This window comes from Diadema antillarum, unplaced genomic scaffold, assembly GCF_040938485.1.
Source record: "Diadema antillarum isolate AM-2024a unplaced genomic scaffold, OU_Dant_1.0 scf00000087, whole genome shotgun sequence".
NCBI classification, from domain to species: domain Eukaryota; kingdom Metazoa; phylum Echinodermata; class Echinoidea; order Diadematoida; family Diadematidae; genus Diadema; species Diadema antillarum.
The window spans coordinates 2,067,715-2,095,496 of NW_027270976.1; the positions used below are offsets into that span (position 1 = coordinate 2,067,715).

Here is a 27,782-nt window from a genome sequence, read left to right on the forward strand (position 1 = left end):
CGAATAACATGAACAAGCGCCGCATAACGAAAATAGGGCACTCCAGCGGTTCCGGCCCGACGACACTGTTCACGGCGCTAGCATCTCGCTGCGTGCGGGCCGCGGGTACGGTGGTGCTTCTCCTCCAGGCCACCATCGGCACAGCTGAGTGGATTGTTGATACGTCGTCACGCAACGCAAGAGTTCATTAGTCTTTATAAGGATGTTTAATATAATTTGTTCTTACAATTGGATCATATTGATGAATATAAAAAAAATAGCACATTTTAACTGAGGTAAAAGCTTGAAAAATATATTTTGATATCATAAATTCTTTCATTATATTTTAAGGAGGTTACATTTTAAGATATAAGCTTGTAACGATCAAATTAAGACTACGAAAACACACCGCCATACACAGTTCATCTTCAAGCTGAAATGACAGACAGCGATAGGCCTACATATTTTTTGTGTATTCCTCTCTCCGCTGAAAACATTTTTCTCCCCAGGCAGCAATGACATAGCATTGAACAACAAAAGTATACCGATGGCCAGTCAGTTGCAGTGGCGGATCCAGAGGGGTACGCGCCCCTCTTTATTTGTTGTTAAAACAAAAGAAAAAGAATGAGATGAAACCCGGAAGTAGCACCAGAAATATTGTTTGTGCCCCCCCCCCCCCTCCTTTACGGAATTTCTGGATTCGCCCCTGAGTTTGAATGTGCATGAATAACGTGAAATGATTCCGATCAATTTAGGTGAAACTGTATTTCAAAAGATGTAGGTCCGTCTTCTAACAGAAACTTCAAAGGCAAGGTTGTGGACGGAACTACCTACAGCAAAGATCCTGTAGGATTTTTGCCTACAGTCTATGAGATGAGATTATTTGAAGAAAAAAATGGTGAAACATTAAAACATAAACTCTGTGAAAATGTTATTGAGATAGGTCAATGGTGGTGATTGCCCATGACCGGCGCCACGTTTTCAAAAGTGTGTGTGTGTGTGTGGGGGGGGGGGGGGCACTTCCGTGTTTCATCAGCTAACAAGCAACAACAACAACAACAACAACAACAACAACAACAACAAAAGCCTTCAGCGCAACTTGTGTGCCACTTCCGGGTTCCCCTCCCCCTCCCCCCCCCCCCCCCCCCCCGTTCCGCCGGCCCTGTTGCCAATAGCCTTGGCCGCCTAAAAATTTTAAGGCCTACTGTGAGACTTGAATTAGTGACTATTTTTTTTTGGGGGGGGGGGATGAATGAGAAGCTGCTGCATGTCATAAATTTCATATTCTAACATAATTCAATTCAATTCAATTCAATTCAGTGTTTTATTTCATTTTTCGACAAGAACATATAGACATCACTTTTGGGGGGGTAACAGAAAATAAGGTGCGTAAAACTATTTAGGATGAAAAGAATGTACAATGATTGTAGCACCTTACGATAATTATACATTATCATAAAACTCAAGTGATTAGAAGTAAGTAAACAGTATGCAAAATTCGAAAAATGGAGGGACCCACTAAAAGGACAAAGCTTGTAGGATGTGGGCCCCTCAGAGGAAAAACATCAGTTGAGAGCAAAGTAAAAGTCTGGAAGCCCACTAGAAAGAGAGATCAACAAAAACAGGCAGATATACACAAAAATAAACATGAAACGGGACTGAAATAGGAGTAATAGTACAACGGAGAGTTGACAATGAGACGAGACAAAATGAGACAACATAACAGTAAAGAACAGAACAGAACAGACAAAAACGTTAAGTAGAGACAGCGATCTCGTCAGAAGTATGTTGAGAGGGTGGGAAAAAGTGACGCGAGAAAAAACAAGGTGTTAATAGAGATAATAATCGCAGAAATATCCTAGCCTTATACAAGTATAATGATAGGAGCTAAGATACGTAGCGATCAATACATGAAAACATAGGTTCTTAGATAAGGAGTTATAACAGCTGGTTAATTCAATTCAGTAGAATATTAATTATTATAAGATTGCAATAGAAAAAATTTCAGTTTCCTTTTGAATGAGTATATATAGAGGGGGCATTTTTAATATCGGCCGATGCAAGGAATTTCAATAACTTGGACCAAATATGACAAAATATGACAAATAAATTATGTTTTCTCTGCTCAGTATGGATCAAACATCATGCTATTTCAAATGCTCCAAGATAGAGGATATTATTTGTTACAGGCATTTGAAATAGATTTTAAAGGATAAGTTCATTCAAATATAATATGTGTGGATTGAGTGATGTCATTGAATGCAGCAATATCGGTAGTAATTTCCGCAATCTTTCACTGAATATATTTATAGATGTGTTTTATATTGATATTGCTTTATTCAACCCACATAACACATAGATTATATTAATGTGAAGGTGTCCTTTCATCCACACAGATACCAAATTCTGGCATGAAAATGGTGTGTGAAAAGCGGAAGAGAAATTTGCTGTCTAACTTATTATTAAAAAGTGATGTAGGAAATATTGGCTAATGGATTTTGCACTACATAGGAACATGTCTTTGACTCAGTAGCAGTGAAAACTGTACAAGGTGTCTTAAATTAAAAGAGTTTTATTGCAAAATGAGTTATGCGCCATTTCTAAAGTAAGTCCATAATCAGATAACAAAATGTAACCTTTCCAGTAATACCTCACTTGTGACATAACAAGGAATATTCTAAAAGTTATGATTTAAAATATCCTGTATTTTCTTATTATTTTCCTTGGTTGTTGTTGTTGGGTGGTGTTTTTTTTTTTGCAGCTTTAATCACAAATATTTCAAATTAACAAAAATGGAGTTAGCTCGTTTTGCGATAAAACTCTTCAATTATTGTTCTATACAAGTGAATTCGGTCAAGGTTTTTGTTTAAGGTTTAAAACAGTCTAATAACTTTTTATGTGACAGTGAAACAACATCAGCTAGGCCTATTAAGTAAAAAGACATGAATGTTTAACACTCCTCAACTTTCTATTTTGATCAAATTATGGAGCATTTTCGTTTTTTCATTTATTTGATTCCACTTTATCAATTTTCATGAATTTTGTGGTTAGCTTGCTTGATTAAAAAAAAACACTTGCGTTTTTCTTGCTTTTATTTCCTACAGCGATTGGATTAAGATAGTCATAAGGAAATAAAAATGAAAAAGAAAGAAAGAAAACCGGGAAAAGAATGAAAAGAATGCTGATGTTGTTAATTAATATATTGAATTAATACATTAATTGAATACATAATAATCGTCACCCTGTCTAACTTCAACATAGATCGTAAATTCAAACCACACTGGAACAGGGAACAAAAACTCCGAAAAGACAAGAAGAAAAGGAGAAAACTGGATAATTCCTTTTGCATTTGATTAAGCTGGGATCGAGAAGTCCATTCATAGTGGGCCCCACTCATAAACTCTGCTTCTTAGGGACTCATATCCATTTGCTTCATGTTCATTCATTACTGTGACTAATATGTCTGTTTATCAATAAATTGAATTGAATTATTTTACCGCAACTCAACCCGGTTCCAAACTTGTGATTCGATGTAGTCCGATCCGTCAATCGTGCACATCAAAGAGATACAGCGCCATCTTGAGTTGAAATACTACTAACGTTAGGTGTGCGATCAACCACATGGTCAATCAGTGCAATAACTTGATAGCGTCCCATGCCAGCAGCCTCGTACTTACTGATACACGCTCGGGCTAGTGAAGGCGAAAGGGCAGACTATTTTCCGGCGTGCACGCACTGTGGCAAAGACTTGGCGAAGACTGCTTTGTATCGAAGCGCGGCGCATGATAAGTTCGATGATACCAATATGAAGAAGAACAAGCAGAAAGCAGGGGGACGGATAAGGCCTTCAAAGGAAGACATTGATGATGTACGTAAAACTCATTGTTTTGCAGAGTATTCATGAATGTAGAGTGTTAAGGATATGTTCGTGTTCTGAGCTCTCCTGACTGTCGTCTACGTGCATAGTCCCACATCTGCATATTTTTGTGTGTTTCATACTGTGAATGTGATGAGCTGCTATGCTGTCAACAGTTTCTGTTTGATAATGATATTAATGCCCTCGCCTCGGCTTCAAAGGTATATGATTCTAGACAGTAGAAACCCTGGCAATTGTGCACTTTACGGCCCTATATTATCGGTACCTCATTCGCCGTATGCCAGGGTGATATCCCATGTAAATGAACCACCACGCACTGATCAGCTGGCGAGCTTCTCTTGCTGTATGGACCGCCGTTTGACAAGTGATAAGGTCACTAAAAGCCCGCCTCACTCACTGCGCTTCTGCGGAGCTAGCTGACGCATCAAACACTGTGCGAACGCGATTTCTTGTCCCTTTGTACCCTTTGCTCTGCTGCAGCTGAGTGCAGGATTATCGTGCTGTACATTATTACATATTGCATCGCAGAAAATTGCCATGATCGTGGGGCAAAGTGTGAGAAAGTTGGCAGTAGTCTGTGATATAATAGATTCCATTTTTGAACATTCCTAGCTCCCGCCAGCTCACCACAACAGTTACGTGAATATTTTCATGCCTCTTCATCCATCCCGATCCCTCGCATCCCGATCCGACCCCATCACAAATTGCACAAACCAACCACACGAGCGAGGCTTGTGTGTGCCCGTAAATCGGTAGCTATACACACTTAGCACAGCGTCTGGTCAGGCTCGTTAAACGGTAACTGTGTAGACGAAATTAACACTAACAGACTGACGAATCGGGGTTAGATTTTGTTTTTTTTATTATCATTTCACAGAATAATTTCACCAAGGCCACGAGTGGACATATGTTCTCTGCAACAGGTTAATTAGCGATTTCCTGCTTAAGATATAACACAAAATTCATTCATTTAAAATCATGATTGAAGCACGGAAGTTTACCACTCGTTGTGTTCCATTGTGTGCCAGTGCACAGCACCCTGATTGTCTAGGGTCTGCTCGCACTCGATCACGCCGTGCCGCACGGGGAAGGGCGTAAGAGCAACAATGTGGCGTACCGTAAGAGCTTTTATCACGCACACGCACGTTGACACATTCACACACACTGCATGCATCCCAACGCGAAATCTCACACACATGTACACAGTACAGTGCCGGAAGACCCGCTGTCGACCCGCGGTGCCTGATAGGTACTCGAATTGGCACGCACTGCTCGATTAGGGTAAAATCTCGCACCGATAATATAGGGCCGTAAAGTGCACAATTGCCGAAACCCTTATCATCTCCACTGTTTTGTATAATGTTGGCGTGCTTAATGTAAGTTTAATATGTATTTATCAATTAGCTCCCATGCAGACAATTGCAGTAGGCCTAATGCAGACTAGACGCTCATCAGCTCACTTCATGTAACGTGTAACGTTAGACAGCGACACTACGAGCACTATCACTAACGTTGGTGGGATCTAGTCACTGAGTATCCAAGAATTAAACTGGTTCTGTTGATATTGTTTTTCATACGCTACACAAATACACCCATATCTGCGCACTTGAAATTGTGTTCACAAAGTAAAGATACCATTCCATGCCATTTTTTAATTAAAAGCATTTCAACAATTTTGTACTTCTTCAATTTGATCTTGGTATTCCATAGGAAGATTTGTTGCAGTTGATGAATAGCATTCAGGATGATGGAGGTGAGATGGAGACGAGTCATCAAGTGGAAGGAGAGGATGTCCCAGCATCGGAGATTAATGACATCATCAAGAAGTTGAAACTTGACAGGTAGATTGATTGGGGCTAGAGTTCCATTTCCCCCCATCCCCACCCCCCCCCCCCCCCCCCACAAAAAATGAGAAAAGAAACTGGGTATTATGATGTAGACAGGTTGTACAACATGGAAAAATACTATTTTCATACTCTGTTCATATCATAAAAATTTAAACACATTCATCACGTGTTATATGTGAGGATGTTAACAAACTGGTGAACTTAGATTAATTGTGTTAGAAGTGATGAGACATTTAGGTGATCATTTTCGTATTCAAAACCTGTTTATAATCCTAGGATATGCGAAGTATGGTGTCCTTTGTAAAGATGGTGGACACCAGTGTCCTAGGGTACAGAGAAAAGATTAGGGTGAGGGTTTGGCTTGGTTTTAGGCAAGAATAGAGTGATAATGGATCAATTTGAAGGGGAAGGGGGTTACATATGGAATTCTTTCCTTCATTGGAAATCAAAATAAAAGTGTAATTGCATGATGGATATAAATTTAGCCACTCTCTTCTCAAAAGACCAAAAGTACCAAAATTCCTTGAGTGTTGGGAGCTACAAACTTACAATGCATGAAACCTATTCCACTACTTCACTGCAAATCATCAATAGATTAGAAATGCTGCGAAGACTTGTTTACATATCACCACCTTAAAAGTCTATTTCACATAGAACTGAAGCGATGTCTTCAACCAGTGGTTACATGCTTGGCAAAATTGTGGTTTAGGATACCAATAATCAAGTGTATGAAATAATTCGTTTTGTAGAAAATAATCCCATGTTATATCAGAAAGATAAGCAAGTATCTTACCATGTTTCATAGTTGTCCTTCATAAAGATGACTGCAGAAGAAGTTATGCTTTACTGCATATCTGAAATTAAAGGTGAAACTTGGGAGATATAATTATATTCTTGAGTGTACTGACCATGTTGTTTTATCCTGAAGTAAAAACAGTGGTATGGTAGGTTGTAAAATAACAAGTATTCCATGCATTCAGTAATTTTCTTTGATGTTGCCTTTCAGGTATCAGCAGGAACCATCCAGCTTTAAAGAAAAGAAAAAGAAGAAGAAACTGGACAAAAAAGCACCCTCTTTGGATATGCAAAACAAAAACATTCAAGAAAATGAAGACAAAATTACTCAGGAAGATGGGCCAAGACATCAGACAGAAGAGAAGCCAGATATCCTTGGACACAAAGTGAAGACTAAAAAGAAAGGCAAAAAGGTTGAAGGAAACACAGCTGTAAAGGCAAAAGTGAAAGATACACAAAATGCACCTAAAGTCAATGCAAGGACAGTACCCAGTGTGGGGAATGAAAGAAGTCCTGAAAAGAATGTAAAGCAACATTCCAAAGGAAAAGTTCCAGTTAATCTGCAGATGTCACCAACTTCCATTATGTTAGTACCTTCTGGAGTCAAATGGTTTACAATTCTGGTGAGTATTCAAAAATTTAAATGGAAAGAACAGATAAATAACTAAATATGAATACAGCTTGTACCAGAAAAATGTGTTCATATGTTACATTATATATATTAAAATATGTGTGTTTGCTTGTTTACACATATATTTATAATTATTTCAGTCATATATTGTTATGTTTCATCTATTATTTGTTTGTTGCAGACCATGATTTTTTTTCCTTTTATATGCCACATGATATATCCTGTTGATGTTTTTTTTTTCTGTTAAATATAGGGGAAGTGTGGGAGAGTTGAGCCACTGGGAGAGTCGATCCAGGCCACCTCACATCTTCATAGTGACTGACAGCAGTCAGCTGCTGCCATTTCTTGTTCATGCCTATGATTAACTATATACCTGTCTATGAGGCAGCGACGTTGGACGAAGCATGACAAAATAGTCAAAGAAAAACCATTTTTGGTCACCAAAAGTGAATGTCCACTTGTCAGATATGTGGTTTTCTCTCACAACTATGGTAGAGGATAAGTGCGAATCAGTTGGATTAGCAGATAGTCTGTATATCATTTGTTTCAGCAAATTTCAACATGTTTGGTGTGGTCACTTTCATAGGTTTTGAGGGTTAGTTTAAATGGCGACTGTGGGGAGAGTTGTGCCAACGTGTCGAGGGAGAGTTGTGCCATGGCTAAACCCTGTATTCCAATGGCTCAGCCCTCAAGTGGCTCAACCCTCCCTTCAAGTGGCTCAATGAGTGTCATTTTTTGGTCAAAGAAACGGGTCTGCAATTAGATGAGGTGAGGAATATTGGAAAGGTATGTGGTGTTCTCGCCAGGGGTGACGCCCTACAGGCGGTTTCTTCTTCCTAACACCAACAGTTGACTTATTACGCAAATCCAATCAGAATGCATCTAGAAATCCTGATCATGTGATCGTAGGTGGACCCCAACAACATCCACATTATCCATCCGATGACCCGTAAGTCAAACAGATGCCCCGCCCCCTCTGTTACCATTACACCATCTTTCCTTAGATAGGTTTCCATAGTCATTTTCTTTTATAAGCCTGAACTTCTTAATATGATATGTAGGGCCTGTAGCATAGTGGCTCAACTCTCACCACATCAAGGGAGACTTGAGCCATTTTGCAAAATATTTTTGTTGAAGTGTCACCCCCAAGCTGTTTTTTGCTAGGTGTCTTATTGGGCTATCATATTATGCCTGAATAGTTGTAGTATATACCAGCGAACGAATAATCCATAAATTGTGTATAGTTATTGAACAATATCACTAAATGTAAAAAGTGGCTCAACTCTCCCACACTTCCCCTACTTAAGTTGAATGAAGCTTTGAGTTATGTGAAAGCAACTTATAAGTATTGTTGTTGTGATTGTCTAAGGCAAAACATTAGAGCTCTTGTTTGATTTACTTTATCTAACAAAGAATGATGAAAGCTCTGGTAGATACAATACAGTGCACTCCTGTTATTCAAAAACAAAAACAAAAGCATCGTTATAACGACATTTTTTACACAACAAAGTAAAAAGTCAGATCCCAAAATTATTAACTATGTATCTTCACATACTCTACTATTTGGTTGTAATGAAATTTCAATATTGTGAAAGAAAACTGCCAGTCCAGAGGCCTTTGTTTTGTGACAGGAGTCCCCTGTAGTAACAGGATCAATTTGCAAATTTGATATTATCTCTAATAAGCTCCTTTTGTTTTTCTTTGTAATTCTTATGTTTGACTTAGGAGTCTGCAAAGTCAGTGAGTGTCCAGCCACCAGATGAAGCTGTTGTTACTGCATACAAGGAGTATGCAACAAAACTTTATGACAATGAAGTAGAACTCTATGCAGCAAGTAAGTAATTTAATTGTATTTTTAAATTGTATGGTTTGTTTTGTAATTCAGCATTAAAAAATTGTCCAAGTAGTCAGTTGCAGTGATATTTTATTTTTTATTTTTTGCTCTGTGAGAATTCAGATATTGTTGATTTCAGACTTGATTATTTTCTGCATGTGTGACATTTTTTGTGACATACCCTCTATTGTAAGTTTTGACATGAAAGAGAAATTGTGAGAGTGAGGAGCTGAAAGAGTTGTTAAATAAGTGACGGAATATGAGTTTTCTGTGCGGCATCCAGGAAAGAGCAGTGAGAGTGGATCTCAGAGCAGATGGATGCAGACCGTGGCAAAGTCAGGAGCACTCTCAGACAAGGTGGCGGCCCTCACTCTGGAGGTGCAGGGTGCCCCTGTCCACACACCCCTCAGCCTGGACAGCCTGCTGGCTATGGTCAGGAAGAAGGGTCGGAGGGAAGCCCTCCTGGGGCTGGATGCAGTCAAGAGGCTGTTTCTGGAAGAGTTGTTGCCTAGCAACAGAAAGCTGAAGCTGTTCTCTCAGGTTTGTATGATTCACAAAACATTATTTTTGAACTTCACTCTCTATCCATAGTCAAGGAAAATACCCTCTTCTGTTACTTCTTTTAAATAGTTATAATAGATTTTCAAAAAAAGATGGTAAAGTGATGGAAAATTATGAGAAACAATTTCTTCATGTCTCTCCAAGATCCATTTGCATATTTTACTTTTAAAAGTGTCTGTCAGGGGCCAAGTTAACACCTTGGTCATGTGATTATATACTTTGATAATGTTTTGCAATGTCATCTTCTTAATGAGAAAAAGTACCAATGTGAGAAATGTGATTTGTAACCATGAAAGAATCAAGTTTCCAAAGTGCATATAAACATATAACTTATTTCTTCATTGTCAGATAAATTCCACACCAAGTGATACTATGCAATTCTGTCATGATGGACTTATTACCGGTATATATTTTTCTGTGTTTGTTTCCAGCACTCTTTTGAGGATCTAGAAAGGAAATGTGGCTCAGATCGTGCCAAGCGTGATAAGCAAATTCTGATGTACTTCTTTGAAGATCAGCTGAAGCAGAAATACAGCATGTTTCTTGACATCATTGAGGTGAGTTCAGAGTTTAGGGAAACTTATCTTACAGCTGAAACCCTCATCAGACAAAGTAAAAGTGTACAACTTTGAATTGTAGAGGATGAACTGTTCTCTTTTAAGGGCATAAAGAAACAAATGATGAGAAAGTAAGGGGGGTCGGTGTTCTCGTGCTTTGCAAAATGATGTAAGGTCTAGTGGTGATTGTTTTGGGTAACAACTGAATGTCAAGTTGAATTATTGAAACTGCAACCATTTCAATATTACGTGACAATATATTTTTTCTTTATGTTCACAGCCATGATCGATTAATCCTATTTGAGCTGATGATGTGCACCGTTTACTGGAAAACAAGGACAGAAATATTGTCAGAGTATAGTTGTAGCTGTTAGAAATTGTCTGCTTTCTGGCTGTGCTTGTAGGTTGTGTCAAACGTGATGATGTGATGTTTAAGTATTTATATTTTTCTTTCATTGTTTCCCTTTGTTGCATCTAGAAAATGTTGCAAGATACACTAAGTGCCATAAAGGGCAAAGCCTTGTCAGCATGCTATGAGCTTCTTGTGAACAGACCAGAGGAGGAGAAGGTGAGGAAAAAGTGACACAGTCATCTGAAACATTTCATAAACTATTTCTTAGTAAAAACAGCTGTTTTTACATTTCATGTAGTATAGAGATACCAAAATAGAGTGCTCCTCTAGTGAAGAATGCACTCATTTTGTGTGTTTTTTTCCTTCTAAATAACGAGGAAAACTCTTTGAAAAATCTCAGAGATTGTACACTTTTGTGTGAGCTGATTACAGAGGCAACTGAAAATGTATCAGTAATATTTAAGTGAAGGAGGGCATAAATAGTCATAAGTACAAGACTAAAATATCTACAAAATTCTCCAAGATGAGGGCATCTTTTCTTTTTTCCATACATTGGAAAATCAAGTGATATGTACATTTATCACTCTGTTTGTAATGCTTGTCCATGTTTGTTGGTTTTTCAGCGACTGCTTAGACTCATAGTCAACAAAGTTGGGGATCCAGACTACAAGGTTGCAGCAAAAGCAGTCCACTGGCTACAAAAGTTGGGTGAGTTTCTTTTTGCCAAGCTATCAGCTTTCCAAAGACTTATGACATTGTAAACCTCAGTTTGAAATGTATGACAAATAAGAGCTAGCAATTAGATTTTGTCAAGACTTGCATCTTTAACCAGGCTTGCTTTCATTGTTTCCATGTTTTGCCTAATGATTTCTTGAAAGAAGGATCTCCAATGAGATGATTTTTAAAGACAATAGCTATCACACATTTCATCTTATTAATATTTCAGAAATGCATTATTGATCAATTGTTTGTGTTGAATTTCATATTTTTCACCAATAGTTGAGGTTCATTCAATGATGAAGTTTGTGGTGGTTCAGGCTGTGGAGGAACTCCTCTTCAGACCAAACATCAACACCAAGGCTCAGTAAGTAGACAAGGGATTCACTTAGATGAATAGATCATTGCCAAGAAGTAGTTTAAACTGAAGCATTGGAGAAACTTGAAATCTGACTAATATAAAGTGTACACTGAGAAGCAGTGTCTGTATAAATGTTAGAAAACCATTTGGTTCAGCATCGTGTGGACAGCGTGATATGTACATGTGACTGATTCCATCTATGTACCACTCATTGTTTGGTAATTTAAATGCCAATAGTTTTTACTGTTACTTTGCACAAGATGAAGTTCGGGTATAATGTTGTTAACATGTAATGAGGAAACGTGATAGAAACAATCCTTCTCCTTCACATCTGAGATATAATTAACATCATCTGGATGATCAAACCAATGTGATGCTGTGAGGATTGAAGGCATTTTTTTTTTTTTTTTTTTTTTGGGGGGGGGGAACATCTCTGTGGGATCCTGTACAGAAATGATTTCTGTCTTTCCTTTATCGAATTCTTATGTGATAGACCTTTCACAGCATTTAAACTTTGAAGTCCAATTTTCACCAGTGGAAGTAGACCCTCATATGTAATAGTAATGAGAAGATACTTATACTCCACTATGTGCTTTATTGGCAGAGCTGCAAATTGGCACATACTGCTCTCATACCAAATATACTGAGCCAGCAGTGTTAAAAATATTGTCTTCATTTAGCAGTACGGACTGGCTGAAAAGTAATCTATGCCTGAAGGAGGTCCCATGCAAAAGTAGAATGAAAGCGAGGAGTTGGATACCAGGAAGAATCTGTAGGGATGGGTATTATGTAACTGTGTTCTTCTTGCCGTCAGTGGAAAACTTCATGGTTGTAACTGATGTTTCCCTTGCTGTTGTAGGTACTATGCCATATGCTTCCTGAACCAGCTGGTGTTGAACCAGGAGGAGGATGGTCTTGCCACTCAGCTCATTGTAGTCTACCTCTCATTCTTCAAGGCAAGTCATGTTGAGAGAGCGGTCTTTGTACTTTCCATTCCTATTTCCTGCACCCAGAGGAAATTGTAGTCTTTGACTCATATAGTCTTTGTTACTCAAAAACTGATATAGTTGGCTTTGCATTTTATCAGTCCGTCAGCCTGCAGATTTTTTGTATCATTTATGTTTTGTTTTATTCTTTTTTAATGTCCTGTAAGTTGTTCTGAAATGTTCTTGAGCCAGGAGCCTCTTGTAAGGCAAAATGTTGATGCAATCTAGGATAATAAAGAAACCTAAAGAACCCTTTTTTCCCCCACCAATCCCAATATGTGCAACATAAATAACATTATGAGACTGAGCATTTGCTTGTCCAGCCCCAAACTGTGGGATATATTTCCATTAGAAATCAGGAAATCCCCAATTGTAGCATTATTAAGAAAATTAATTAGAAAATTAAGAAAAAACATACCCGTTGAAGACTAGTCCCAAGTATACTCGGGCGGATGTCTTATTAGAAATGTGGGTTTTTGCAAATTGGCTTGTCCTCAATGGGTTAAGCTCATCAGCAGCTCTTGCATTGCAAGAGAACATATTAACATTCATTCTGTGCTTTTTGTATTTATGTATAATTATCATCATTGTCAAGTCCATCTCTATCTAAGAGAAGAGGCTGACCTGCACTTTTTAAGCAAGTTCACCTTGATTTTCATCTTCAAATATTCTTCTGATTTTATATTGTCAGGCTTGCACAAAGCAGAAGAAAATTGACAACAAGATGTTATCAGCAGTCATAACAGGAGTCCACAGAGCCTTCCCATACTCCAAAGGTAAGAGAATATATGAACAGGAAGCATTGATATGGGCATTTTTTTTTCACAGTTGTGTTTGAAGATGAGGATAAAGATGATACATAAGCTGAGAGGGGCAAATGTCACTTTTGTTTTATCTTGTTAAGATATGTAAAGCCACATATATTTAGTTTGTCATTTTTTTTCCTCCGTCTGTTCGTACTTTATGAACTTAAAACCCAATGGACTTTTCTTGCCATGAATGTGTTTTTCCAGAGGATGAGAAGGTTCATGAACAGCTGGACACTCTCTTCAAGGTCATCCACAAGGTGGCCTTCAACACAAGTATCCAGGCCCTCCTACTGGTCAAGCAAGTCTTGGACAAAAGGTTAGCGACCACTCTGAATAGGGGAAAATGTGTGGACATTGATAGAGAATATACTTGTCATAGGACAGGAAGCCCATGAGCCTGCACTGTTGTATTCATGTGATGATAGGATGTAAGTGATCATTGTTGTTTTATATCTGCGCTGTAATTTGCAATCACTCATGATAAGATAGATGAAATCACACTTCACTGAGGCAGCATCAATTCAAAGATTAAATTTCCTCTTTGGTGTTCATCTTCTGTTATAGAAACTATTATAACCACAATCATGTGTCTATGAATGATACTAACATAATATCACTGACATGCAAAGGCAGCATGCTAAGGTTAAGATGTATTGCAAGAATGATCAACATATTTATTTGACAAAGCTCATAGTTATTGTGATAAAAAGCAAACTGGTGTAGAAGTAAGTTTAAAGAGTGTGTACAGTTCTGGTCGAGGTGAGGATTTAGCTTTTAACGTTTTGCGAGATATTCAGAAACCACTCTATGAGATGTCAAAGAGCATGCAATTCTAAAGGGTATCAAAAGTTTATTTGATGAAAATCGGTTTTTAAATGGCCGAGATATCCAAAAACAAGGTGAAACAAAGAAATCCTAATAAAGTTGTGGCCTGTTGCCTTTTATTATTATCACTTTTTAGCTCACCTGAGCCAAAGGCTCAAGTGAGCTATTGCGATCGCCCTTCGTCCGGCGTCCGTCGTGCGTCGTGCGTCGTGCGTCGTGCGTCGTCCGTCGTCCGTCGTCCGTCGTCCGTCGTCCGTCGTCCGTCGTGCGTCGTGCGTAAACTTTTTACATTTTCATCTTCTTCTTGAAAACCCCAAGACCGATTTTCATCAAACTTGGCAGGTAGCATCCCTAGGGGGTTAGGAACTCAATTTGTTAAAATGGGCACCATGCCCCGCCCAGGGGGCCCCCAGGGGGGCCCCAAACCCCCCAAAATTAAGGAATCTGTAAAAATCTTCTTCTCTAGAACCAGAAGTGATAGAGCTAAGTTAATACTATGAGTTAGTACATTGATGACTGTAGTTTCAAGTTTGTTCATGGCAGAATCAGGGGTGCCCCCCTTGGGACCCAGGGGAGGGGGGTGGGGAAGGGTTCTAATGGGGCCTAAATTGTACATTTTCATCTTCTTCTTGAGAACCCCATGACCCATTTTCACCAAACTTGGCAGGTAGCATCCCTAGGGGGTTAGGAACTCAATTTGTTAAAATGGGCACCATGCCCCACCCAGGGGGCCCTCAGGGGGCCCAAGCCCCCCAAAATTAAGGATTCTGCAAAAATCTTCTTCTCTAGAACCAGAAGTGATAGTGCTTAGTTAATACTATGAGTTAGTACATTGATGACTGTAGTTTCAAGTTTGTTCATGGCAGAATCAGGGGTGCCCCCCTTGGGACCCAGGGGAGGGGGTGAGGAGGGGTCCTAATGGGGCCTAAATTGTACATTTTTATCGTCATCTTGAGAACCCCATGACCCATTTTCACCAAACTTGGCAGGTAGCATCCCTAGGGGGTTAGGATCTCAATTTGTTAAAATGGGCACCATGCCCCACCCAGGGGGCCCCCAGGGGTCCCAAACCCCCCAAATGAAGGAATCTTTATAAATCTTCTCTAGAATCAGAAGTTATAGAGCTGAGATAATACTATAAGTGAGTACATTAATGACTGTAGTTTCAAGTTTGTTCATAGGAGATCCAGGGGTGCCCCTCTTGGGTGGGGGGGGGGGGGGGGGGGTGGTTGGAAGGGTCCAAATGGGGGCCTGAATTGTACATTTTCATCTTCTTCCTGAAAACCTCATGATGGATTTTTGTCAAACTTGGCACGTAGCATCCCTAGGGGGTCAGGATCTCAATTTATCAAAATGGGCACCATGCCCCACCCAGAGGGCCCCAGGGGGCCCCAATCCCCCCAAATTAAGGAATCTTTAAAAAATTGGGCCTTTATTGTACATTTTCATCTTCTACTTGAGAATGCCTGGTCAAATTTTGGTGGAGCTGTAAATAATTTAGATTAGTGACTGCGTGAAAGGTGAACTTGCGATACTCGGGTGAGCGCTAGACCCGCGGGTCTCTTGTTTGGATATCTCAGCCATTTCAAAACCAATTTTCATAAATTAAACGTTGAATCCTTCTTAAAATTACATGCTCTTTCAAATTTCATAAGAGGTTTCTCATTATCTCACTAAGAAATGTTCAAAACATAAATCCCTTACCTCAAGCAGTACTATACAGTCCCTTTAAATGAAGCTTTTCTTGAGGTTTAGGTGTAGAGTTTGTTTTTAAGTGCAGAGAAATGATCTTTATAAAATTATGTGAGTTTGTGTTGCTTGTCTTGATATCTAGGAAATCCACAATGGACCGGTTCTACTCAGCCCTTTACCGCAAGTTGCTGGACCCCCAGCTCTCTACCTCACCCAGACATGCCATGTTCCTCAATCTTCTCTTCCAAACCCTCAAAGAGGATGAGGTGTTCAACAGAGTCAAGGTCAGTCGCATCTCAGAAAGCTGCACCGGAGATTCAAATTAATGAATTTTTTGCATCAAGTTGTTTTTATCGCAACTGATTGACAAATTGCACTTCATCAACATGAGCAGCACCTATTTTTCAGTGTTTTAGTGGCAGCCATACTTAGTTGGAATCGAACCAACTTAATTACTAGACAGCTCGGTCATCTTGTAGATAACAACACTTTTCTAGCAATCAGGAGATAGTTGGTTCAAGTCCAACATGAGTTTGTATGCCCATGATTTTTTTTTTTTTCATGGCTACTACTACAACACTGAAAAATTGGTGCTCATTTTACATCAATGAAGGGTCATTTGTCAATCACTTGTAACGGTACAGAGACTTTGGAAATAAACAAAATCAAATGAGGATGGATTTCATTCAGTGGAAGAATCTGTAATTCTCTAATTCTTGATGAAGGGTCTCCTTGTAGCTACCATGAGTGCTCTTTATGCTTTGATTTTCTTTTTCTTGTATTCATCAGTGCAGATAACTTCATCCATGGAATCTGGAGACACTTGCCTATTCAATATATTTAGATCTAGAGGATATGAAGTTAAGAAAATTGTTAATGATAAAGACCATGATTTGAAATATTTACCTAGTTGTCTCTTCCACTAGTATTGTTAATTTTCACCCAAAATTGCTTTCATCAGGTGTAAAGAGCAACAGAATCCCAACAAAAACAATTTAATACACTTTGCTTAAATTATTATGTGATGAGAAATATCTGTAATATATCTTTTCCTGCAATGATGACTCTTCTATTAATATTCAGCTTTGGCTGAGTGAGAGAATGAATGAGTGAATGAATAAAGAAAAGGAGTCTATCAATCAATTAATGCACAAGTCCATAGATTTTTCTGTACTTGCTGTCCTCCCCCAGGCCTTTGTGAAGCGTCTACTTCAGGTGTGTAGCTGGCAGCAGCCTCCATTTATAGCGGCTGTCTTAGTGCTTGTCTCCGAGGTCATCCGGGTCAAACCCTCGCTGGGTATCTTCAGTTCCTCCTGGAATGAGGTAAGTTTGGAGATCAGCTTTATCATGAGATACTATCAGGAAACATCAAATTTGTGATATTATGTGTAGAAAGCTGAATGGATCATCTTAACTATAATGTGAATGAAGCAATAAAATACTCTCTTTAAAAAAATGTATTAAATTAATCAGCAATCTTTGCGATCACAGTAGCTGGTGTTAATGTTAGTAAAGGATATGAACTATTCATGAGATATTGATGAACTTGTGCTTGTTCTCAAAGTAAGATATTTTCAGCAGATATAATGGATGACTCACAAATTTGCCTTTTCTCTCTAGAGTCTCTGCTTGTACATCAACGGTTCATTTGTGAAATTTTGTGTCGACCTAACAGAATCATTGCTTTTTTTCTTTTTTTTTTCCTGTTCAGGACTCTGATGATGAGCATTTTGTGGATATAAATGAGGAAGAGGAAGAAGATGAAACCAGTGATAGGAAGAAGAGTGCTGAGATGAAGACGACGTCACATGAGACCAGAGAGGACAAATCATCCTGGGTCCATCGACAGACGGCAGAAGGAGACAAAGGTAACGGTCACCCAACTCTTTCTCTTATGATGTTTGACAACTGAAAGTTCAATGAAAGTTGTTTAGTAGGGTAGATGTTAAACAAAGGGAAGATATTCTTCAAAACAGTCTCACTTGTTTGTACTTTGCACAAGTACACCTGTAATAGTGGTGTTGGTTGCACCCCTCAACGGCCTGTAATTCTTCCATGAACAGACAGAACTCCCGTTGCTGGCTGTCTGCCATCACACCAGAAGGTAAAGACAAGGGTTTTGCAACCTTTACTCATAGAAATAACATTCCAAGATAATGTTGATAGTAAATTCTGAGAAATTAATTCATCATCTCTGATATGAGTATATTTGTCAAATTATTGCAAGGCATCTTGAAAACTTTAAGCAAAACTACTGTTGTATCACCAAGAAAAGTTGAAATTCTCTCTCTCTCTGCAGACGAGATGTCATCCAGCTATGATGCTCTGGCCAGAAATCCTCTCCACAGTCATGTAGACAATGCCATCATGTGGGAACTCAAAGTGGTGAGAATTTAAACCTGTTTGTTTGGCTCTTTTGGAAGCAGAGAGTGTGGAATACATGTGTGTGTGTGCTGGGTGGAGTTGTGCAAAATTGAGTTAAAGATCTTGCAACTTCAAGAATTATTCTCTCAGAAAGCATAAATGCTCACCAGAAGTGGACTGTGCTGTGAAAGTGGTGTAGTGTAGTACATGTCTGCCAACATGTGTCATATATACATACAGGTGTCAACACTGCAGTCTCCTATATGACCGATAGTTATTATGCTATTGCATGAATGTACACATGCCTCATCTGCTTCTTGCCTTCAGCTCCAGGTTTTTGTATCTCTTATATTCATGTTTCAATGATCTTTAGATCGCATGATATGGAAATTGACTATTGCCAGTTATCAGGTGTTGAAATAGGACAAGATTGTATGTGTAGCTTTTATTTTCATTTTTCATTTCATTTCATTTATTTCCAAGCTTTAAGGTCAGATCATGCGAGGTGTCCAATTTCTGTGGCAGCTTCATCAGAATTCTATCCTTATAATTTGTATGCTATCTACCCTTTCCAGCTGTCCAAGCACTTCCACCCATCAGTGGCGCTGTTTGCCTCCCAGCTCCTTTCTGGCACACTGGTCTCTTACACAGGGAACCCTCTGCAAGACTTCACAGCAACACGCTTCCTAGACAGATTTGTGTACCGCAACCCCAAGCAGAAACTTATCGGTAAGATTGGAAATTGATTTGTGGCACTCTTTACTCAGATTTCCAGTCAACCCACCCAGTGTACCAAACAGAATTAGTGTACATTTGATTTTCTGGAGTGTTTAGATGCATGTAATATCTCTCTCAGCAGTGTTTCAGCCTGTGTCATTCATTCAAAGCTTACATCTGGCTTGGATTATGACAGTGCCTTGTATAAAATTCTTTTAATTGCATTTTACAAATTACATGATCCCAAACTAATGCTGTCCAAGTGTATATAATCTCCCATTCTCAACAATATAGCCATTTTCAAAGCACCGGGACTTGTTACCAAAAAAGTGAAAAAGTGAAAGTCATATTTCTAACTCCAAACAATGTTGTACACTCCAGTAGTTCACTGCCCTTGAACAAATGTAGTACTGCTGAGAAACCCACCCAATTCCAAGTATGGCATCACAGTTAATAGAATTTCCATTTAACGTGATGTTTGTATGTGTGTGTTTGCTTGTGTTTTTTTGACACAAAGGAATACATGACCCCTGTGTATTCACACGTGTTAAGTTAATTCCAGTCCTTTGAAGAGCTGTGTGCATTTTTAAAGATATTTTTACTTTCATCATTCATTACTATTGGTATTTATGTGAATTATAATAAAATGAATGTGAAAATTTTGTTTAAAATTTGTTGATTATTGGCACAATAAAATGGGCTGGAGAGTGGATGCATAAGAAAAAGCTGAGTATTATTGTAAAGGGTATTTAAAAAAAAAACAAACTACGTGCTGTCATGCTACCTACCATTACTGTACAAATAGCTGAAAATTCTGCAGTAAGATAGATGATGCCCTGTCTCTGGTCATATATTTCTTCAGAAATTTACAGGACATCAGGTACATGCTCACACACACACACACACGCACACACACACACACACACACACACACACACCATGTATGTACATTCCTATAATGGACCAGTCCAGTATGTAAACTCTCACTGTGCTTTCTTACATGTCTGTGTAGGCAGAGAGTCGGTCATGCAGCCCAAGTCAAGGTCCTACAAACCTCCAGCAGTCAGGAACCTCCCCGTTAACAGCAAGGACTTCACCAGTCTGACTGAGGAGAATGTTCCCATTGATGAGATGTTCTTCCACAGGTTTGTAACTTCTGAAGTTCTCTGCAGCAGAAAAATGTCTCACTGCTAGCATGATCACAGATACATACAAATTTGTATGTATCTCTGCCTCATATACTGGTATATTCACCATGTGTGATGTATTTATGTTAAAACACAGGCACACACACAGTAGATGGTATGATCATACTAAAATCATCTTGCTCATGGTAACTCATATAAAATTGTGCATCTGTTATGGTATTTATGTCATAGATCATAAATTATTCTCTGTGTTCCGTGTTAAGGTATCTTTTCATTGTGACTGTAGGATGTTGGTAGATTTGGCAGATCACAATTGAAAAGCTCTTGACTCTCAAAAATTCTCTTCCTTGGTTATGATTGACAGGTTCTTCTCCAACAAAGACCATAAGCAAAAGAAGACCAAGGAAAAGACAGACAGCAAAGAGAAAACATCGCAAGAAAGAGAGAAGAAGGTGGAAGAGGATGAAGACATTGGTGACAGCGATGATTCTAATGATGAGTTCGTAGACGAGTCACCTGATGAGATCGACAGCGATGCTTCGAGCATTGACGATGAGGAGTTTGACAGAATACTGGGTGGGTACATGTCAAACTTACAGGTTTCAGAGAATATCTAAAGGTTCTTACCTGGTGTGATGATCAGGGGCGGATCCAGGAATTCCGTAAAGAAGGGGCACACGCACCCCTCCCCCCATTTTTTTCTTTTTATTTCTTTTGTTTCAACAAAAAATAAAGGGGGGCGTGCGCCAGTTGCGGTCCTCCCTGGATCCGCCCCTGATGATGATATTTGATAAATATTGAAGTAATCTCAGAATAAAATGAAAGCTCATGATTAGCAGAGACATATGACACAAAGTCAAACCTTTTGAATGACCATCTTGTTGTATGAAAATGCTGATTACACCACACTATTCTCTGCTGATATATAAAATGTCTTTCATTTCACGGTGCAAAAATGGAACTATATCAAGTGGTCATACCCAAATCATTCGATTGATTAGAATCACTGGTCATGGTACAGTAACAGGAAACAGATGTAAATATTTGTTCTAAAGGTTTATCCGATAATGTCTCCAACAACTTTCAAGGTATGTTGTATTTCTTATGTGCTTCTCCTCTGTATGGTACTCCCTAAGTTTGTTGTTTGTACAAAAATTCAAAGAGTCATATTTAATGTGATTTCATGCCCCCCCCCCCCCAATGGAATTGAAATCACAATGGCTTTCACAACATCTGCTGTATTTTCAAAATTCCTTTCCCCAAGTTTCACGCATTTCCATTGTGAAAAAACAAAACAAAACATGATATCTTCTTCCCATGTTTACGTGTGTAGATGAGATGGAGGGAGGTGCAGAAGATCCTGACCTAGGTGATGACTTTGATTTTGCTGGGTGAGTTTCAAAGTCACTGATTCACGTAGAGAAATGATTCTTGAGTGGAAATGATTTATGGAATGTCATCATTTACTGTAGTCCTCTGATACAGCCTTCACACTCATTGCTGATCATTTATTATGTATATGCTTTGGTTTGTTTGGTTTATTTCTTCTGTACACATATCCAGATTGCTAGTGATATTTTGGATATTTTTTTTTGGGGGGGGTCTGAAATAAGAGGTGATATGCACACTAAAAAAAATGCAACTGACTTTGTTTGCCACGACATCCATTTGAGATTTTGTCTTTAAATGCAAAAATTGACTAAGGATATCCTCCATGATTTTTTTTTTTTTGTCCAGAGAATTCCAGAAGAAGTCTAGCAAAAAGCAGTCCAAGAAGAGAAAGGCTGCTGAAGGAGAGGATGAGTCTTCATCTGACGACGATGATGATGATGGGGAGGAGGAGGATGACGATGAGAGTGATGCAGATGATGATGACATGGATGATCTTCCAGAGACAGAGGACATAGATGGACTGGATGAGGAAGCATTTGAGATGTCAGATGAAGGTATGCCCAGAATCTCTGAAGTATCATGTTTTTCAGGGATTAATGCAGCAGTACATTTATACATTTAATCCCATGGGCATTAATGACTATCTGGGAGTGATATCCTGATTGCTGGGTGAAAATATGTACTGAAGCTATTTTATGAAATAAATACTTATTTTGCTTGCATGGCTTGATGTGTGTACATGTGGTCATCACTGTAAAACTGAATTGTTGAGGTTTATCATTACACTCTATGAAAACACTCTTCTATTACTTTACCCTGTCTTAAGTTGCACATATTTTCCGTACAGCACAGACATAGGCATGATTATCATATCTGTTAGTACGTTTCATATTCCAACATGTTATGTAGAAAGCTGTTTTGTATGTTCCAGTTATTAACGCAATGATTTTGACTTGTGTATGTGATCTGTAAAAGATTTTCCTGGACCAAAGGCAAGCAAAGCCAGCAAGAGAAAGCGGAGACGGGAAGCGAAGAAACCCAAGAGACAGAGAGAGTCAACAGAACTCTCCGATGTCACTGAGAAGGTATGAATGGGTCACAGAGAAGTGAGAGTTGTAGAAACTCATTCATACTTTGAAAAGACTTCTTAAAGGACAAGTTCACCTTCATATACATGCAAATTGGGTGAATGCAGCAATATTAGTAGAACACATCAGTGAAAGGTTGGGGAAATCAGACAATCCATTCAAAAGTTATGAATTTTTAAAGTATCTGTGTAGTCACTGCTAGATGAGAAGACTGCTACAGTGTATGATGTCATATGTGTACAACCATATAAAGAAAATAAAAAGAGAATTTCACAAAACTTTACTTTTTTAATAAAGTGCACATTTCTTCCTCTTGTTACTGACATACAGTCAACTTCGGATACCTCGACGTCGGATAAGCCGAATATCACTTACCTCGGGGGCAAAATGAAAGTCGCGATTGTTCCTATGGAGTTTCCTTGTATTAAAATTCGCGTAGCTCTAAGAAAATAACTCGAAGTTCGGTCACCTCGAAGTGAAATCTACTGTCTCGATCTTAATTAACTTATTGTTTTTCCCAGCATGTAGCTCGAATCGAAATAGCAAACATCACTCAGCATCTCCGATTAAGTGCGCGTGGACAGCGAAGAAGACATGTCACAAATCTTTTCACACTCGACTGTAAATATTCCCGACCAGAACAATCGTGCGCCCAAAGAAATACCCGGTACACAGCTGACAAGAAAATCCCTAACACCTACCTATATACATACGTACACGGTATGCACATAGCATCCTTGCCAATGGAGTGCTTACGATAGCACTACGCGCTGCCTCATCATCTTCTTTTCTTTAACCACTGTGTTTTAATTGGTGATCATGATAGTCATACCGAGCGCATAGATTTCTTAACCGTCGTGGCGCACCTGCGTAGGTGTTGACAGTTATATCTTTGGCATTAATCACGGTCCACTGTCCAAACATCAATCTCCTGGGTAGTGCCTTTTTTTTACTTTCTGGTTTTTTTTTTCCTTTCACGAAGTATGTTTCATTTATTCTTCCCCGAGAACGCAAGCACTGATTTTTTTTTTCCAGCAATGCGATTATGAAAATATTGTGGAATATGATGTGGAAGTATAGGCCGAGCATAATAAAGAATAGAATAGACAGGGCTCCACACTAACTTTTATCGGGCCACCAGTATCACTGATTTTTTTTTTTTTTTTTTTTTTTTTTTTGGTCGAATTTACTCGAAATTAAAATCTGGCGACACACACAAAAGAAAATGGAGAAAAACATTAGAAATGAAATTAAATGAAAAACGTGGGAGCATTTGCCGACATTTGTTTTAGCATTGTAAAGAGCCGAAAGTTACTGTTATTCATTTCTTAAATTGTAAAAGCAATCATCCAACATTTATTAGTCTGTTAGCACCTTACGGAGCCGAATATTACGGTTAATCATCTTGAAATGTAAAAGCAAATAACCGACATTCATTTTAGCATCTTACGGAGCTGAATAGTTATGCTATCCTTATCCATTTCCAAACGTGAAAGCAAACATCCGCTATTTGTTTCAGCATCTAACTGAGCGTGTAAGGAAACATCCAACACTTATCTAACCATCGTACGGAGTTGAATATTGTTTTTCATTTCCGAACTTCAAAGCAAATATTCGACATATATTTCAGCGTCTTTTGGAGCCGAATGTTATCCTTATTCATTTCCGAACGCAAAATCAAATATCAGTTTTAGCACCATACGGAGCTGAGTCTTATCGTTTTTCATTTCCAAAAGTATGAGCAAACATCCGACATTTATTTTAGTATCTTACGGAGCCGATTGTTACCGCTGTTCATTTTCAAAAGAAAAGGCAAACATCCGACTTTTTTTGGTGGCACGATAGGGCCACCAAAATCTTAATTTCTGATATTTTGATTTCAATTCCGATTTTCATTCAATTCATTCAAATAAAAGTCGATTCAATTCCAATTGACATGCATGCAAACAATCGGTAGGCACTATAACAAATACCATGTTGAACAGATTGTCAGATAAATCAAAGAAAATTCGTCGTACGTACGCGTACCTCGAATTTCGCGTACCTCGAACCATTTTCTTCAGTCCCGACGAATTCGAGGTATCCAAAGTTGACTGTATGTTAAGGGTAATATTATTCCCCCTGCCTTCTGAAAGAGAGAAGTCAAGTGTTCTTTTGTTATACGAGAAAAGTGAAAATATGTTGAATTTTCTTTATTCTTTCCTTATATTGTTGCACTCATGTGACATCACAAGCTATAGTAGTCTTCTCATCCAGCCTTGAGTGAGCAGAAACTTCAAAAATCCAGAAATTTTTAACGGATTGTCCGATTTTCCTCAAACTCTCAATGATGTGTTCTACTAATATTGCTGCATTCACTCAACCCACATGTCTATGAAGGTCAACTTGTCCTTTAAAGGTTATCACCCAAGTGCCAAACATGATTGTTGTCTTGAGCAGAAAGGGCCTGAGAGTAATGTTAAAGGAGAAGTCCGGACGATTTTGAAAAAAATCAACCAAAATCTACATAAATAAAGGACCATAATGACTAAGTTTCATTGAAAAAGACCCTCCCAACTCGCCACAATCGATTTTTTAGCATCACTAATTTTGAATCGTAACCGTTCGATTTCTGTACGCCGGCGAGAAAGATCACGTGACAGCGTGACGTTTCCTCCTCACATTGCTTTTTGCTTGGAGCGTCAGCTGGCTCGGGGGAGCCCTGCTTGAGCAACGGTGATACGGGCCAAGCAAGCGGTAGTAGCGTACCGCTCAACAGTCTCTGACCACACAGCGGATGCACGCGGCATGATCTATTGCTTCATTAAAAAAAAATGCCCATGTGTCAAGTGTTAGGGTGTTGTCAATACTTCAACTTTACTAGTAAGTCTTCAAATTGAAGAAATATTTCGATTTTAAATTGATATCTATCCACGATACTACCTTTACATGATCCTGAATGCTACAACACGCAGCCCGATTACGCTGTGTGTATTGGGCTGCTGGTCGTAGTTACCGGCGCGGCGCGGCGGCGGTACCAAGCTGGCGCTGGCGTTTCTTCCTCGGTTCAAGTTACATGTATACTGTCGTATTTTATCACCGTCAGACACACTTTTCAACAGTCTCGGACAACAAAAGAGGCAATAATTCTGACATTGACAGACTGATTTCAGATTGTTCACACTCAGAAGTCGAAAAAACGATCGCGGATTGTGATAGCACTTGGCAGCAGCAGACGTAAATGTATGCCTGCACAGCCCGACAACAGCTAATGCATTGTAAGTGATGGGGTGGACACTAATAAGTACGGCAGTATTATAATACATACATATTTCAATTTAAACGAAAATGTTATAGCATTGCAACTATTTTACATTAATCTTTGGAGATTTTATATAGATATATAACGAAGATTATTTGAATAAAGGAATACAGCGTTTGGCAACAGCACTCCTAAATCGGTGTACGGTCTCCTGCAGTAGCGCCGACAAGGCACACCTATGCAGGCATGCAGATACCGCCCGCAGTCAGCAGTGCAATGGGAGATCGATGCGTAGCTGGGCTTCGCTCGCGGTGCTCTCAGCTGAGGAAACTGCGCCCGATACGTCACGCGCAATGCATCCTGGGACAGATAGTACGAAGGGCAGCTCGCGACGGATTCGAACATGAAGAATTACCTTATTTTAAAAAAAAATCATAGTAAATGTATCTGATGGTCTTTTCTCGTCGGGAAAAGGGTAATAGGTTCATGAAATATTGTTCTTTACACACGAAACGGCTGATAATCGTCCGGACTTCCCCTTTAAGTGTTAGTTTATTTTTCTGGCATATCACAACATACATAGCTACAATCAACATTTCTTGGGTATGATACAGTCATGTGGCTGGAAGAAATGTTTGTTTGTCATATAAATATAAAAGGAAAATCAAGATATATATGTATATATATATATATATATATATATATATATATGTGCATTTTTTCCCCTTACTGCGAAGTACAAGATTAGTTTCAAACATAAATATGACACACCGTTGGATGTTTTTTGTTTTTTTTTCTATCTCTTGTTCTCAGATAAAATGTGGTAGAAGTCTGGAGAACATATTTGATATGCTTACTCACCCATATGTATATTGAGGAACCACATGTAGCTACTTTAGGTTGGTGAACACAATGTGTGTTCAATTGTAGCTTTGTATCACATACTCATGTTACAGATCATAACATTAAGAAATTAATCTGAAAATCCCAATTCATGTGAATCATACATTTCTCAGGAAAAAAAAAATGTTGCATTTATATTGCCAAAACATTATGATATTGGCATTCTTGGCTGAAGATCACAGAAATGACCATGCAAATCCTTGTCCCCATAAATTTGTATTGTTTATGAAAACATAACACATGGTTTTGTTTTTCTATGTGATTGTTATAACTGTCAAGATTTCTCAGTTATATATTCTAATAGATTGCCTCAATTACATAGCCTATTTCAACACATACAATGTGGTGGTTATGTATATCCACATCATTTTACTCTATCAAAACCACTAGTATGCTTAATTTATTGCCTTTTTGTATATTTCAGATTTCCAGCATGATAGATGAGAATGTTGGGTCTAAATTTGATGTTGGACTCAACGCTCTTGCCAACAAAGACAAAGCAGGTCAGTATTTCATCTCTAACATTGGGCAAATGAAAAGAGAGTAGAAATGTTGATGGTATATTTAAATGTGCTCTACCATTATGAATATAGAACTTCTCGTTAACAAATTGTGAGAGTAATACAAAACAGATATGTGCTAAAGTACATTGTATGTTCCAAGCTCCCATCGTGAGTCTGATAAAGTAAAAGTACCCAAAAAATATATATATCTCTTCAATTACATTTTTGACATTTACATGTGTGGGTTGTTATGGAATACATGTGTAATATTTTAGAGTTATTACAGAGTTATAGAAAAATCTCTGTCCAGTTTGTCATGGGATTTCAAACATACGGGTACTGCTGCTCTGCAGATTTGTACCTTTTTAGGTCAGAAATTACTTGAAATCTGTTTGCCACTTAAAATGTGGTAACAAAGGATAATGTGTGTCACTTTTCATGACCGTTTGACCCACAGATATGAAGCAGCTACGATGGGAGATGGACCGTGACCACTGGGTGCGAGGAGTGGACTCTAGGAGTAAGATCCGTGCCAAGAAACTGAGTAGAGGACCAAGGGCCAAGGGCTTCCAGGGCAAAGGAAGAGGGAAGCAAAAGAGATGA

The 27,782-nt window shown here is 38.7% G+C and overlaps 1 protein-coding gene across 1 annotated transcript; it reads left to right on the forward strand.

The window, feature by feature from the left end:
* The first annotated feature begins 8 nt into the window (after positions 1 to 8).
* Positions 9 to 27,782, forward strand: LOC139718045 (CCAAT/enhancer-binding protein zeta-like). Its single transcript, XM_071629533.1, has 24 exons — positions 9 to 176; positions 5,567 to 5,697; positions 6,710 to 7,121; positions 8,855 to 8,963; positions 9,247 to 9,503; positions 9,956 to 10,081; positions 10,560 to 10,649; positions 11,057 to 11,141; positions 11,433 to 11,517; positions 12,371 to 12,467; positions 13,189 to 13,273; positions 13,511 to 13,622; positions 15,966 to 16,107; positions 17,015 to 17,146; positions 17,535 to 17,691; positions 18,123 to 18,208; positions 18,763 to 18,916; positions 19,917 to 20,049; positions 20,417 to 20,628; positions 21,386 to 21,443; positions 21,790 to 21,998; positions 22,420 to 22,529; positions 27,101 to 27,179; positions 27,637 to 27,782. Exons 1-24 carry the CDS (start codon positions 9 to 11, stop codon positions 27,780 to 27,782), a joined length of 3,375 nt encoding a protein of 1,124 aa, XP_071485634.1.

What these genes read in the sequence shown, in the direction of transcription:
- LOC139718045 (XM_071629533.1), top strand. Translation starts at nt 9, where the DNA reads ATGAACAAGCGCCGCATAACGAAAATAGGGCACTCCAGCGGTTCCGGC. An exon ending in TCTACCTCTCATTCTTCAAG is followed by an intron (nt 12,468 to 13,188) that starts GCAAGTCATGTT and finishes TTATATTGTCAG; the next exon opens with GCTTGCACAAAGCAGAAGAA. An exon ending in TGCCAACAAAGACAAAGCAG is followed by an intron (nt 27,180 to 27,636) that starts GTCAGTATTTCA and finishes TTTGACCCACAG; the next exon opens with ATATGAAGCAGCTACGATGG.